The sequence below is a fragment of the Branchiostoma lanceolatum genome, chromosome 1 (assembly GCF_035083965.1).
Source record: "Branchiostoma lanceolatum isolate klBraLanc5 chromosome 1, klBraLanc5.hap2, whole genome shotgun sequence".
Classification (NCBI taxonomy): domain Eukaryota; kingdom Metazoa; phylum Chordata; class Leptocardii; order Amphioxiformes; family Branchiostomatidae; genus Branchiostoma; species Branchiostoma lanceolatum.
This window is the reverse complement of record NC_089722.1, coordinates 37,821,762-37,838,440: the sequence shown is the minus strand read 5'-3', so window position 1 is coordinate 37,838,440 and position 16,679 is coordinate 37,821,762. Positions and strand designations below refer to the sequence as shown.

General features: G+C 41.5%; 1 protein-coding gene across 1 annotated transcript; it reads right to left on the bottom strand.

Annotated features, from left to right (window-relative positions):
* Positions 1-5,690: 5,690 nt before the first annotated feature.
* On the bottom strand, positions 5,691-7,819 carry LOC136421768 (complement C1q-like protein 4). The gene has a single exon (XM_066409321.1). The coding sequence runs from the start codon at positions 7,382-7,384 to the stop codon at positions 6,584-6,586; it is 801 nt and encodes a 266-aa protein (XP_066265418.1). The 5' UTR covers positions 7,385-7,819; the 3' UTR covers positions 5,691-6,583.
* Positions 7,820-16,679: the final 8,860 nt, after the last annotated feature.

Sequence of the window (16,679 nt, the reverse complement as noted above, 5' to 3'; positions counted from 1 at the left end):
TTAGACCTGCCCTCTGTAACTCCTAAACTACTTAATGTATGACCACTAAATTTTAGAGGATGATGCGCATGTGAATTACTATTACTATAACAAATGTTGTGTCAATATGACGTGTTATGACGTCATTATGACGTAATTTTATGTGATTCTATCCGCCATCTTGGATTTTGACCGATGACGTCATCAAATCTGCATAAAATATCTGTTTTAAATCATGAAAGTTACATTGGATTACATCGGGTGTTTGAGGGTTAATAGTTATATGGCCATCCGTTTACACACTCGGCTTTCACAGTAATATTCTCAGGGGAAAGCATTTTGATTTCGACCAGTTTTTACGTTACTGAAGTCGTTTGATGAGTCCCACTGTTTTTTTTTACAATTTTGTTCTATATCTTTGCCCCGGACTTTACAACCCCTTTCGTTTACACAGGTATTCGGCATTCTCTCAGGGCCACGGCGAACCATCAGGATAAAGATCGAGAAGATTTTGTTTAATTGCCACTAGGTTCTTCACCACTCAAGGCCTTTTCTTTACTATTCTTTATGTCTGCTCTAAACTTTTACAACCCGATACCTTTAAAACTATGCATGTGCATTTTCCTCTGTTAATTTTGCAACAACTGGAGTCGTTTGAACTTCCGCTGGCCTTTTTTTTGTTTACAACTTTTAAAAGATATATCTGCTTCGAAATTCTTAGACCGTGCAATGTTGATTGATAATCAGTTTGCTAGATTACTAATTCATTTTGAATTTCTACTCGTACTTATCTACTAGCTTGTACAATGAAGCCGTTACACCCAGCGTCTAGTTTCAATATTACTTAAGCTTTTTACTTTACAATTGTTTAATATGCCATTTTTTAAAAAAAAATTTGGGTTATATACTCGGATATCAGTTCCTGAATATTACTTTTAGAAAATTACAATTGGGAAACTCACAAAGTTTCGGGTCGCCCTTTTTTCTTAGAATTTTTTAAACATCTACTACACTCGGTTATTAACAATTCTCTTAGCGCGGATGTTCAAACGATCAGTAAACGAATTCCGGGAAGAGTTGTTAAAAGTCGGCAGCTGTCATTGAGAGAAGAGAAAGTTCTAGACTGAGATGTTATACTGTAAATGCGTTTAAGTTCGTGTGGTTTTAAATTCGCGTTAGGGAGAAAATGGAGTGTTCGTGTTTGAGACAATGGTAGACAAGGGGTAGGAGGGCAAAACATTGGCGCGATGGTCTTAAAAGCACCCAGAATATTTTATGAGGCTTAAAATCTGGAAATATTCTAGCTGCTGTAATCTTTATGAAATTGACATATACTGTCACTGTTTACCACATTGGCGTGATAAGTTCATACCAAAAGCGGCAGAAAAATAAGCTACACGGAAATCTTCGTCAAAACGCAGAAATTTAATAATAAAAACATCTCTCATTGGTCCAGCCGCTAAATGTGATGGACGGTCAGGATCAATTTTATTAGCACTTGGATATTCTATCAGCTACCCACTACACAACGACATTACATCTTTGCTCTTTGAATGTCGATATGTGCCGGTATAGTGTTATTGAAACTAAGGAATGAATAGAATTTTTTTTTTTTTAGTTCCAAGTCTTATTAAATGCTCTGGGTGCCTTTAAGTTCGCGTCGAAGCGAAAACTGCGAACACAAAACCACCGCGAACATTTCTGCACGTACAGTTTAATGTTGACGCGCTGCAAACGATATTTGGGACGCGTGGTGCCAGCTGTGACCGCGGTGGCTTCCGCGTCTCCCCTTATCGACGTCTAACGCACCGCGGGGAGGGCTTAATCTACTTAGCACAAAACTCCCACAGGGGAATCTCGGGGGGCCCCATGCCCTCGTCCTCGGTAAGAGCAGCTTTCTTTCCCCCACCGTTTCCTAAACCTTCCCCCCACCGAATGAATATCACGACGGAAGCTGTGGATAAGAGCTAGCAGCCCATTCTGCGACGGAGCATTCGTGGCACCTTGGGGGTGGATTTGCCGCTATCGGAAAAAAGTCAACTTCGCCATTTTTCTCTGAAGAGCATCGGGATAGCGGGAAAGGTCGATATAATTTCCTGGCAGCGGTTAATACTCAAACCTGGGAGTCTGCTCTATCGTAAAGGTTACAAGTCACTGCGGCTCCACTTTTTTTTTTATCTTACAAAAACTTTCAGGAACTTTTGCATTACGAATACTTAACTTGTCGACATGATATGACTGAAATAAGCCACAGAATTCAATTCTAAAGGGTAACATTTTTATTATGAATGTTGAGTTATAAACTACGAAGGACGCTCTACTTTACAATATTTTTCTAAATTAATAATTCGTGCGATTATTGGTGGTAAGTGTGCTAGATGCTAACACATCGGCAACAAAATCCGTAGTGTGTTTTTTGGCTCACTTTTAGACAGATTAGCCGAAGAGGCTCGGTGGGTGTCACTCCACCGCCAGGGATGGTCGTGTAAAGTGTTTTTCCAAAGGGCACAACGTCGGGGCCTGGTGAGCATCGAACCAGGGACCTATTAGTCCAACGCTCTAACCGTTGCGCCCACACCGGCACACGAAATCGCAAAATAAAAGCGTCACATTTGGCAGTGGGTATTATATATGAATTAGTTTGTTTTTTGATATTTTGACATGTTTTTCTATGTTGAACTGCATTCTCTATGCGCAGCTACGTAAAATTCCCTAGTCTTCCTAGACTGGCTGACTGTATAGTATTATATAACCATACTACTACTAACGCCTTTTGACTGACAACAAATGGAAACAATGGAAAGTCAAAATGCCAATCTAGCCAGGGTACAAAGCGTATTCAGCACTTGTTTACGTAGACTATATATTGCATGACATTTGTTGATAATCCACACAATTCACCATTAGCATAAATACACAATAACCACCAACTAATGTGCTTCAGTATGTCATCAGACCATCTATAATCATTTGCGAAGGAATTTGAATTCTTCCTTTCAAAAACCCGAGGTGCCTCTTTCCCCCATTTTCGCTTTATTACAGTTATCACAGAGCTAACGGAGGGTTATTACGACAGCTCTTCTACCCCATAAGCCTGTGTAGAGCGCTTGTAATTGCTACAGCGTACGGGGTACCTGAGCGCTGCGGGCGGCATCTATTTTGATTAAGTCTCCGCCGTTGTTTGAACCTAGATCCGTTGTTGCATTCCAAACAGGTCTCTATATGTCCCAGACGCGGTGTATCAGTTGGGAAAGTCAGCGTGTATCTCGAACATGTCCCGAGCAGATTAGTCCCGTTTTGGATACTGACGTTGTATTTGTTTGTATTGCATACCCGGTCAACCGCGCATCATGGCATAACACACCAGGTTTGTACTGAAGATTACAAGCTGTTTATATTTGATCCACTTACACCATCATTTCAATAAGTGTGGTGGGTACTTTTATAAGATTGAGATATGGCTCTTCTCAAACACAATTTAATGTCCTATTCGAGGGACGGCCCTTACTCGGTATACATTTTCACCTGAATGAAGTGAGGGAAGTCATGTAAAAAATGCCTTTTCCAAGGGCACAACATCTGGGGCGTGTCAGGGGCTTCGAACCCAGGACCTCTAGGTTCTATAGGCCAAAAACCCTATCCATTACACCAACATGACGCCACGTATCCCAGACAGGTCTTCAGCAAGACCCAATGGGGTTGAGTTTAGTGTTTCAGGAGGTGAACAACTTGTTTCATGTTTGTTCAAGAAACCTGGACGTGAATAACTATTATTTGCGGACCTGTCAATCACAGTGATTGGCGGCACTAGAAAGGACCAGACAAGATACTTGATATATCCAGTTTTGTTGTTAATTATCTAATTGTACGTAAAAAGAAACAAATTAGAAACTAGTAACAGCAGGGAGAGAGAACATACAGGGAGACCAGAAACCTACAAGGTTCTGGTGGATTTTCTCCTAAACCGAGATTATTCGTTTGATGAATTACCATTGATTATAAAATGCATACATAACCAAATAAGATTCAATGAGACAAAAGAAAAAAAAAGCAAATCGTTATAGATATACAAGTAAATACAGAAATTTCAAAGGGCAAAAAAGTCATCTTCTATTTTTCTTATTCTTTTTTGCTTCTATATTGTGTAAAATGGCATTGCATCAATACTCCTACTCATGATCTTTATCTTGGATATTAAAAAAAAATCCATCTTCTATCTAGGATGTTTTTTTTTCCTTTTTTAATCAAGTTTTCTACCACTTTTGTATTTTTGACAATACCCATTTAACAATATCTAGGAGTCAAGTATACATCTTCCAAATGTACTGTTCGTTTTATATCAAGTGATATATGTAGAAGTTAAATTCATTTTGCAAATTAAAGTACTTTTTTACCTGTACCTGTATTCGTGTCTCGATACAGCGACTTAAAGGCAACCAAAGCAATATTAGTGCCCAAAAAATGAAAATAAAGTAATGATTAAATCTTTATGGTAATGGCATCTACTAACACTGTTTAGCACATTTGCGTAGTAACTTCATACATAGAATTTTAAAACCGTGCAAAAACGTGCCGCATGATGATCCCCTTAGTTTCGCGAGCCTACAAAAACCCCGGCGACGATTTTCAGTGAGTTCTCACGGCGTATTTTTGCATCATGGACGTCGCTATACATTGTGATAATGTTGTTTGAACTAATCATGTATGGAATCGACTTGATAAATAGACTTTCAAAATTAACAATTCCCTGGCCCTAATATTGCATGGGTTTCCTTTAACTGGGATAGAACACCCATGGCATCGCACATTTCACCCACGTACGGTGTTTGCGTTGGGACTATCTCCAATTACCTCGCTTGAGCTGTGCCGGGCACGCCGGCTGTCAGTGGACCTCTTTTCCTCCTCTCTCCCCCGCGCCTTTCGGGATCAAACGTGGAAAATTAAGAGGAAGTGGTCGGGCAATTACAGCTGATTGAAAGGCCATTACCGCTCTCATTCCGCGTCTGTGCGCCCTGACACGCGCTCCATTCTTAAAAGAACAATAGAAACGGGGGGAGGGGGGCGGCGCAGAACATCTAAACTGACAGTTTACTGTAGGATGAGAAATGTTGGCATTTTACGCGTTGACCGTGAATTTAAAACTACCGCGAATACTTAATTTCTCCCTCCGCGAAATCAAACTTTGTGCGCCCTGACACGCGCTCCATTCTTAAAAGAACAATAGACACGGGGGGAGGGGGGCGGCGCAGAACATCTAAACTGACAGTTTACTGTAGAATGAGAAATGTTGGCGGTTTTAATTTCGCGTTGACCTCTTCACCATTAACGTAAAACCACCGCGAACACTTAATTTTCTCCCTACCGCTTAATCAAGTCTGACACGCGCTCCATTCTCAAAAGAACAATAGACACGGTGGGAGGGGGGCAGCGCGTAGCATCTAAACTGACAGGTTACTGTAAAATGAGAAATTTTGGCGGTTTTCGCGTTGACCTCTTCACCGTGAACTTAAACCCACCGCGAACACTTCATTTTCTCCCTCCCGCGAAATCAAGCCCCCGCAAAATTTACCCTTTTACAGTGGTACGATTTTCAAGAAAGGATGCACATTGCGGCACGCAAAACCTTAAGATAAGTCAATCATTTGAAACAACCTGTATAATGCACTCACGCCTGACGTAGTATAGAAGAACACATACGTGATGGCCTGGTGTTAGAGTCAAACCACGCCATTTATTGTACAGCAACAAGCCTACCCTACCGCCTGTCCGCGGTAATATAGAAACAGGAGCCGTATCATACAGCCTGGCAGGCTTTACCCTAACGGCACATCAAACGCCACGTGTAACGTTCGGGATGGGTAACTCTAATAGTCAGGGTCACTTCAATTTTGTGTATTTCCTCCGTGGCCTTTCATGCATGTCCGCTTCCATTAGAAGTCTCCTTTACCTACTGGATTTTCCCACATCCGTGACCGTTTTCGGCATCTCTCAATCGTGCCGTTCGTGAAAATGCCACTCAACCCACGCTTTAATACGTACTATTTGATGGAAAATATACTATACATGCACAGAACGTTTAACACATGAAATATATCTTCACTAAAATGAGACGCTACGCTAACTTTACCTGCTTACGCCTTAATGAAAAAAGGAACAATGGTCGATGTGAGTAATGTCAGCTGTTCTGTCTTAAGACATATATCTTCAGAAGACGTCTTTAAGAACATAATCTTCTGGTGGTAAGAGAAACGTACCGCACATCAGTCATAAGAACTATTAACTTCTTCAAGGCGCGACTGAAACATATCTCGATCGACACACCTTTGTCCGCATTACGCGAGGGTCGGCAACCATCGGGGCTTGCATAGTGTCGGTCGAACAGTCAGCCGCGATCTTTCCTAGAGGTCAAGTGCGACGAAAATGTTTCTTATCTTCCTCAAAAGACTCCTTCTTTCCGAAGCCACCTAATCTGTACACGCAGACGACTTGACGTTGACGTCTGCTAGAGGTAAATCCAACCGAAGATGCCACGGGAAGCTTGTGTCTTGTTGAATCTTGTCACTGTTTTGCTTGTTCTTAATGTGGTTTGGGGAGTGTCTTGGTCTCAGTAGGTTCTGTAGAGGAGAAAGCCGGAGAAGGTGCTAAACTTGTCCTGGCTGCCGTACAGGGTGTGATCTTTGCGCAGTCTGATCCACACCTTGTCGCCCTGCTTTAAGCTGAGTACCAGCGAGTTGCTGCCCGTGTCGCTGTGACTGTCGTCGAAGGCGATGGCGGAGGTCTGCGGGACTCCGTTGAGCATCAGGTCCGCCCACATGCCGTCCCGGTACCGCGGCTTCAGAACGTGGAAGGTGAAGAAGTACCAGCCGCCCAGCTTGCAGGTGAACTTGCCCGTGCGCTTGTTGTAGCCGTCGCCGACGTTGGAGAAGACGTGGTCGAAGATGACGGACGTGTCTTCCGTGGCGAAGACGTCTGTCGTGACGGCGACGGAGAACCCGGCCCACATGTCCTCCTGCGTCCCGGCCGGCAGCCAGGACAGCGCGTCCGCCGACTTACTTCCCAGCGGGTTATCAGAATACAAGCAGCAGTCCATGCCTGTTGTCGGCGGTTTACCGAAGCCACCCTTCTCTCCCTTCGGGCCGGGAGGGCCTGGAGGCCCGGGGGGACCTGGGGGGCCAGACGATCCTTTCGGACCCCTCGGTCCGGGTCTTCCCGTAAGGCCGCGTTCGCCTCTGGCTCCAGGCTTGCCGGGCTCGCCTATGATCGGGAGCGCCACTGCCTCGGACGTATCCGCTCTCGTCTGGCAGGCGATGCTACACGTTGGCAGGCCGTCCCCCTTCTCCTGCGACTCTGCTAATATTGGCACCGCGACCAGAAAACCCACACACTTCAGAAGCAGCCACCCCATCTTCTCTTGCCCCTCCGGCGTGTTTTAAGTCGTCTCAAGTCTTTCCACTCCGTCAAACATCGGCGGCAAGGAGTTAACTGTCTCAACGTCCAAAAGCAGCCGCATCGGGGGAGCCAGAAGGGCGTGAATGCTCTTTCCGTGTATCGACTTGATTATTTAATGCCGGGGTGACAATTTGGAGTCCGTAAGCACACCTTGCTAATTGGGTGAGCGAAAGCGTTTTTGGACCATAACGTCGCATTGAATTACAATATCGCACGAAAGCCGGGACCCCCCGGGGAATACCAAATTGGCGGAAAACCGTCACAATGAGCGCACCTGAAGACGTTTAACTCAATTTCACCGCACACTTCGCTCGCACAATGGGAAAAGCGATTGTTCTAGATTTACAGCGATCACCGCCGTATCAACAACGTTAATGTTTTCTCATCTCATGTAACGGCGGTGCGAAATTTACTTTCCGAAGATATACATCAGGAGCCGGCACCACGGCTGCGCTGAGGGGAGCTGGGAGCCATAACATCTGGGCCCTCATACATCTTCATTAAAGCTCGATAGTGAAATCCCGCCATCTCCCCTGACCCGTAAGCTCTTTGATGGGAAGCTAAAGCCGGGCTGCTTCTGCATTGACACATTAGACGAGCTCTCATCACAGCAGGGGCTGACTTAAAGGAGCGAAACTCATTCCTAAGGACCTTAAACAACCACCTCTACACATAGGTTTATATTTGTACATCTCAATTCGACTCTAGATTCTGCTCAATATCTTTTTCTTAATAAGTAGTATATTTATTTGTTTTTAATGATGACCTCTTCCTTCGCGTATATTCTGTCTTTGTAACAAATAATATTGTCTAAAACGGGATTCTTTCCTTATTTGTCATTTTTCAAGATCATGCACATTTTATTTTGGATTCCTATCTTCATCTGGTTTAATGATGCCTCCTTTATTCGCATGTAATCACAATTTCTTACCAATGAGATGTCATTTGCACAGTTTTTTTACAAATGATGGTATCTAAATGGTTTAAATTTTTTTCTGTAATGACGATTTTTATGGCAACCAGGTAAGTTGCAGAGGATCGTAATGGGCTGACTCTTTCCCAAACGTTTTTTGATTTACGCCAGAAGAAATCGATGTGTGCATACTTTATGCGCGGGGCATGCAGTCTCGCTGTTCCTGGCGTGTTGTGTTTTATATCACTGTATCGCTGGGAGGTTACAACTTTCAACTCGGGATATCGTGCTGCGGAAACGTCAATCATTCCAACTCGGGCGCCCTGTGAGGAATAGGCCACAATAAAAGGGGGGAAACCTTTCTTTCATGCAATCACATGTATTGATCGAGGCACGGATAAGATGAAGGCTTTAGCTTGTAACTTTTTGACGCAGATAAGATTGATAGCGCCATTGTGGGAGGGTAGTAGAGCATATTGGTGAAATCGCACGGGGGCTTATTTCTTCATGATCAGAAACTGCGGTTCATGATCAAATGGCCATCAGAGGCGGTCGGGTGAATTTAGGTCTGTGTAAGCGGCAGCGCGAAGTGTTCGTGGTCATTACCATACCAAAACTACCCGCAGTCCATTCCGCCGCTCTTAGGGCCGGCCTAACGGCTCCGCGCCCGCGCCAAATTGCACCCGGAAATAAAAACAGCCGTTAAATGACCCCCTTTAGCGTCTCTTCCCAGTAATGGCAGCTTCGTTTTCCGCGAGTATCTTTCCTTCGCTTTGAACGCGGCCGAACGATAAACGTCAGAGGCCCTTAAAAGACCAATCAAAACCTGGCTCGTGCGAAGCTCCGCGCCAGGCCCATTATCTGAGGAGAAGTCGTTTCCAAGTCTTCATAAAAATAAAGAAATAACGGCGCACAGTCATCAAAATGACGGCCTAACAGCCTCGGCTGTGGAAACAGGTACTAATGCATTGTTAAAGATAGGAGAGAAACTGTTCGACTTCTCACCCGAGGCGATTTTACAACCACTCTGCTTATAGTTATAACACCTTCTTGTGCTTGAGATGCGTCTGTGAGGAGCTAGGTATAAACCGTGTCTTAAGGAGTTTGATGGCGCGGCCAAGTATACTTCAAGTCTTCGGATCGGGATCCTGAATACAACTGTACAACTATTTTCAATTAGACCTTATATTTGTGTTATTTCCCGGCGCTTTGCACGTCCAGTTTAATGAACTTAACTATCATTATCGTGTTTGAACAATTCATCGAGGCAAAATCTTTCTCTCACCTTCTTTCTCTCCCTCCTTCTCTCTGTCGAAAGATAAAAAGGTAAATGTTATCTATCGTCTAAAAGCTGAAGAGAGTCAAAGAAAGATATAATCATATATATATATATATTATATATATAAACATACATATATATGTATATATAATATATATATCTCCTTGTCTCTGTCGAAAGATAAAAAGGTAAATGTTATCTATCGTCTAAAAGCAGAAAAGAGTCAAAGAAATATATAATCATATATATATATTATATATATACATACATATATATGTATATATATATATAGAGAGAGAGAGAGAGATAGAGAGAGAGATGAAATATATTTTCACCAACGTATGACCTTAGATAGTGCTTCTTCAAACGCGCCATTCTAACTGAAGAGATACCATATTTCTTAATATTGACGAGTGATACTATGTTTCATTCACAACATGTAATTTGAATAAAATGGACTGAGCAAATAGGAATGGCGCTATTTGCGAAGCCTTTCGAAAACCATCGCCATCTTGAACGTAATTGTACAAAAGTGGTACCCAAACAAAAGGAAAACGAATCGTCTGGCGCTTTGGGACGCGAAACAATATGACGAATGTGTACAAGACCTGCTATTAAGAACAAAGAGAAAGCTTTCAGCCACTTAGTCATACGTGAAGAACGAGTTTTCACTTCTTTACACAAAGAAGCCATAAACGAAACAGATGACACCCGGTATACAATCACACTTAAAGTCGCAGTTTTATGGAGAGAGCTGTCTGCGTATGGTTTTATTATACCCTAACCACCATCCGCACTGTCAGCGCCAATCGCACAATTTCCTCGCCCTTACTACATTGTCTTCCCTTTGCAAAGTGCTGCGCATTTCACGCCGTAACGGTCGCGATCGTAAACGCGCCGGCAATTTTGACGGTATATAGATGATGCGCATTTACCGCCGCACGGGAATGCCATTTGTCATAAAGTTTATTGTCAACACTAAAGATGATCGAATTAATTCTGGATGATTCACCCGGCCTACTTATATTCTTCTATGGCTGTAAATCGCGATGAATTATTACGAATTTTCAGGGATGTACGTTTGGGTGATGACGTGACAATGATAAAAGTACCAACCTGACAGTACTTGTTGTCTTTCTAAAGGTTACTGTAAATATGTTTAAGTTCGCGTGGTTTTTATTTCGCGCTAAGGCGAAAATGGAGTGTTTGCGGCGGTTTTAAGTTTGCGACAGCGCTATATTCACACACAACTACAATATTGGACAACATGTTCGCGGTGGTTTTAAGTTTAAGAAAGCCGCAAACATAAAACCACCGCGAACATTTCTGCATTTACAGTATCATTACGTGATGGAGGTCAGTGACCTCTGACTGTTTAATTTTTGCTTGGCTCTGTGTGCTTGCAGCTGCAATTTGAAATTCTTTGGATGGATTTGTCTGAATTTTGATAGACAGTGATTTTTGGCACCGTTGCAGTATTGCAATGTTTTATGAGAATCATAGATCGTCACTTCGTCTTGTTATGTTTATATTGGGCTTGATTTATCTCTTTCTGTCTGTTCGAATCCAGATATGAATCCATTTTTATCCCCCTGCGTAGGCGTTTTGTTTCGTTTTATTACCCGGCAATCGTAGACACTCAACAGTTATACATACCTTTTTATGACACCATGTTAACAGATGTGTTTACACAAATCATATTCAACTTGAACCGAGTTATCTTCTGAAAGACTTTTCCTTTGGTATCTAGCCAACTACCAAGTAAAATTGCCAACGTTCCATTCTGCCCAAATCGAATTAAAGATGAGTTTCATTTTATTATGGAATGCTCTAAATATGATGTCCTACGCGATAAGTTATTCACCTTTATCAATTCAAGTACTTCAGATTTCAAGACGCTCAATGCTACAGATATATTTCATTATATCTATAGAAACAACAGCTCCCACAGTGTTAAAATAAGCAAAGGTATAAACTTTTGTTTTGTTATCAGAAAGAATAATAATACTCAAAATGACCCAACTTGAATCATGTAAAATCTAAGATAGTCATTTTGTTGTAGTGGATAATTTTATTCCATACTTATGTCTTGTTCTATGTTAACCATTGTTGCCATACTTTGTACCTGCTACAATAGTCGTGCAATAGAGTTCTTCTATCTGCCAAGGTATTCGAAGTTCACTGCCATGTACGTAGACGATGTATCAGAATATGCATCTCCTAACGTCAGACGTTAAACCAGCATATGTAGAGATGTACGATCTGTGACAGGTATGTACCTGTGGATGTACCCTCTGACCTTATATGGCAGCGCTTCCTGGAAGTGGAGTGATGTGACCAGACAGGTCCATTTCCGGAGGGCAGGGCAGCTTGTGTTGTAGCCGGCTGGAAGCGTTGATAACGATGCTTGTGGAAATGTCTTTATTCCGCGGAGCTGTCGCGAACAACGACCTGTCAGATTCTCTCTGTCTGGATACGTACTCACCGTGACCCGAGTTGTGGCAACTGTTGACAGGGATTGGTGCGGATTTGCGGCGCTTAAGTCAATTAAAGTGGCAACGTTGAGTTATGACAGACAAGGATTTTGACGTTTTGTTTTGACGTAATCGGATTTTATTCGTTCTACTGGAAATCGTACAGTGTTGTCTCCGCCACACTTAATGTAACAGAAAAAAAAAACTTATTTTGTGCGACTATTGTAGCGGATTTGCGGCGCTTTAGTTAATAAAAGTGGCAACGTTGAGTTATTACAGACACGGATTTTGACGTTTTGTTTTGACGTAATCGGATCTTATTCGGGAAATCGTACAGTGTTGTCTCCGCTACACTGAATGTGACAGAAGAAAAACTTATTTTGCGCGACAATCGTAACAGGTACAATGTATGGCCACTTTTACCAACATGACAGTTGAGATATTGCTAGTATCTAACAGTTAAAAAAAAGCTAATCTTACGCTATGAGTAACGGTAGAGACAATTTTTTATGCATGTCAATACTCGAGAACAGTACAATGTATGTTTATAACAATGTGTTGAGTCAGGAATGTATAGCACTGTCTCGTTTTGTATTTTGAGTTGTATATCAATCGGCCAATCACAGGGCATTATAATGTCATAATGAATATGTCTGTCTTTGTATACGGTTATATTGTGTCGGACATACAGTCGATTATCATTAGTTGGACAATCCACCATAAAGTGAAATTCGTTCTCAATATCATTACGGCATGTATATACTAACTTGGCCCGCTTGGAGATCAACTTTTATAAGTCGTATTGGCTTCACAGTTGTCTTCAAGAATAAAAATAGAAATAAACAAAGAGATAAATAAATGAATAAGTAGATGAACAAATAGATTGATGGATAGATAAATGAATACATAAGTGTCATGAGACGATGAATAAAGTCAACATCTTAAGCATTGTTTTGCAACGTCGACGTGTCTGCGTGCCTGCGCAAGTGCTTAGAGCCCTGTCACATTGTGCACATATGCAAGTCCGCATGAGTTGTGTATTAACAGGTTCTTGTTTTAGGTTAAGTTTGCAGCCGAATAAGTCATTTCTTTGGTCCGATAGCTAGGCTGCACAACGGTGAGTCCAAATAGAAGACATCTACTTTCCTGCAAACTTTACTTAAACCCAAAAATGTTCATGTGCAACTCATACGCACTTGAATATACGCACAATTGTGACATGGCCTTTACGTCAGACGGCCCTATGCTTCTCTTTTCCCGGCTTACCATGCAAGCAGCACGGTCCCATTCTGCCGTGCACCTCGGTCTTACTTTACTTTAACTTTGCGATGCCTTTACGTGTATTGCCTCGGTCATTACTCTAACAACATATGGCATCTATAGCTTACGGTGCTAAATTACAAGTTATAAGGGAGCTGAACACCAACTTGAGGTCTAGTAATCATCCTTGAAGTTATCCAAGACTATTTGTGACCGTAAGATGGATGGGTATGGTCAGAAATGCCATTACTTCTGATACTAAATGTCACAATAACATCTGTCTTTTAATGTCCTTAACAAAGGAATATTTCAGACTTCATTCCCACGCTATAGCCACAGCCGTTACACTTCGCACCTGGGTACCGTTTGAATAGCAGGGCGATTTAAAAAAAAGGAGGGGGAATGAAACCACGACACACACACACACACACACACACACACACACACACACACACACACACACACACACACACATACATACATACATACACACACATACATACATACACACACACACATACATACATACATACATACACACATACACACATACACATACAAACACACGCACACAAACATGTACACACACACACACACATACAGACACACACACGAAAACACATATGCACGTTAAATGTTCAACTCATTTTCAAACACATGTATGAAATGCTAGGATATGTTTCAAATGCACAGACTCAACACATTAAAGACTTCTAGAAATAAGACTCCGGGTTCGGCTTCCAAGGTGGGCCCAAGGAGCTTTTAGTGTCACTAAGAAACATGTAGGTCATGACTTCTCATTACTCCCAATTCAGATAAACTGCCTCTTAGGCTTTTATGTAATTAATCTCAGTATGTGGTTGGTTATATGCCTATTATTCAACTTCACTAGTGTCACCAGCATTGACATAAATCTCACCCTAGTTTAAACATCTATTGCAACAAATTTAGATTTAGACAATTTAAAGCAGTTCAAACTAGGGTACGTCTCATGGTGTCATTTTTTTTTTATTCATGGTAGTTTTGTTACTTGCAATTAGCCTCTGGGCAAGGTGTTCAGTAAACTCATTAGGACCCTGTCACACTTGTGCGTATGTGCAAGTCCGCATGAGTTGCGTATTAGCAAGTTTTTGTTTTAGGTTGATTTTGCAGCCGAAGAAGTAATTTCTTTGGTTCGATAACTAGGCTGCACAACGCTGGGTCAAAGCAGAAAACAACTTCTTCCCTGCAAACTTTACTTGAACCCAAAAATTTTCATGCGCAACTTACTTGACTATACGCACAAGTGTGACAGGGCTCTTATTATTCAAGCCTTCACAGCTCGACTTGTAACCGGTTGTGTAGGAAATTTAGGTATGGACGAGTACTGCTAGGTGACTTAGTATACGATATCTATAATCAAAATGCTTGCTGTGACAAACCTCTTTGTTTGAAAAAGGCAAATGCAAAGTACATTTAATGATTCATTGTCATATTCATTAGTGCTATTATGCGCCCATCTCCTTTCATTATGTTATCAATTAAGAGTCATTGCACGAGAAAACCAGGCAAAACCAGGCAGAGGTGGGAAGATGGGGGTCGGCCAAATCGGCTCATACTTTGTATGTCTGATAGGTATGTGGAACTATGAACAGCCATATACTTAAAACCCTCCAGCTATTTTTCATTATGGCGTTCTGGGACCCCCCTCCGAGACCCTCAAAAATCCAACAATTTATGGCTGAAAATTACTGAAATTGCAATGGCTACCCTGACAATTCTGATTAAGATACGATTATAAATTTTATATTTCCATATAGCATGGGTTCACTAGTTTCATCTACCAAAAGTTGAAGGTGAAGCATTGAAGTTATGAGGGTGTACTAGGGGGTTACCAGAACCAATGAAAGCAGAATTTTAATCTCTTTGAATTTTAGTCATTTTCAAGGGGCATTATCTGCCCTGGGCAGTGGCTTTGGAGAATGGTTTTACTGTTGCTGGAGAGAGGAACATCTACTGATTCAACAGCAAGCGTCGTTTAATTGGGATACATATAACGCGAGCCGTGAATGGGGGCTCTTTATGGGGATTTTTCGGGTTTGGGGCTATAATAAATCAGGTTGTGACGTCTCACTACGGGATAAGTTATGGCAATTTTTTCTGCCACTGGGTGAAAACCATGCAGAATTGTCATAAAATGCTAGCACAAATCAGAAATGTTCATTTGGGCTCTACATGGGGGTTATGAGGATACTTGAAAAGTAAATTAAGCTGTTTTGCACACTTTACAGTTACTTTTTAAGACGTTAATCAGTAAATTACTTACTGAAAAAGTATGTGCAATTATAAAGCGGTCAATAGTGAAAAGACTATGCATGGGGGTTATCAGGACCCATATATGTAATATCACGGGTACCCGCAGCTATATGGAAAATCAAGAAACAAGACAGTCACTATAACAAATGTCTGGGAATAGTTTTAAACTAAATATACATGTATATATATATATACATATACCTTTGGGTCAGTACATGAATCATAATGAAATCAACAGATTGTACATTGCAGTTGCAATTGTTCCATTTCAAAGAAATTCAATATTTGGTATCAAGCATTCTCGAAGAACTCAGCCAATGACTGTAACTAGTAATTTCAATCTCTTTTACCCATCTAAAAAATCTAAAATGATACAATCCACAAAATTCATGCAATACAAGGCACCTGGCTATTGGCTAGCGGGAAAGCCAGGTACTTGGGAACTAAGTGGTTATGTATACTATGCTACAACTGCAATAGTTTTGAATATTGTTTAACCAATACAGTATCAAAACTAACATCATTTAATTAAAAAAAAACACCAAAACATGCATTTGCTGTAGGCGGTTAGAGGTTGTCATAATGTTATGGGAATGTAATGTGAAATCTCAAAGATTGAAAAAAGTTAAGGGCATCACTGAAATTCTTTGTATGCATTATTGCCGTAATACAGATAATAGTGCAATGCTAAAAGTCAATGCTTCATAACATAGAAAAGTCCATACAAACAGCCCAACATGTGCAGGTGCGCAGATGTATGAGGCTTTCCCGCATACTGGTCGTATTAGTGACAAGTGGCAAGTACGTGGAAATTGCGATGCGTCAGTCCTATCAGCTTCAAGGCATTCAGCCTTTCACATTTGGCGCGTTTGCAGATGTTCGTTTCTCACAAATGATAGATGATGGCAATAGTTGTATTTTGTATTATCACATTCATTTTATCCTCTGTGAGGTGACACAAGTCTCTTTGCAAGTCCCTGTGAAGCATGAATAAAGATCATCATCCTGTAAACCAACATCCTCCTTAATC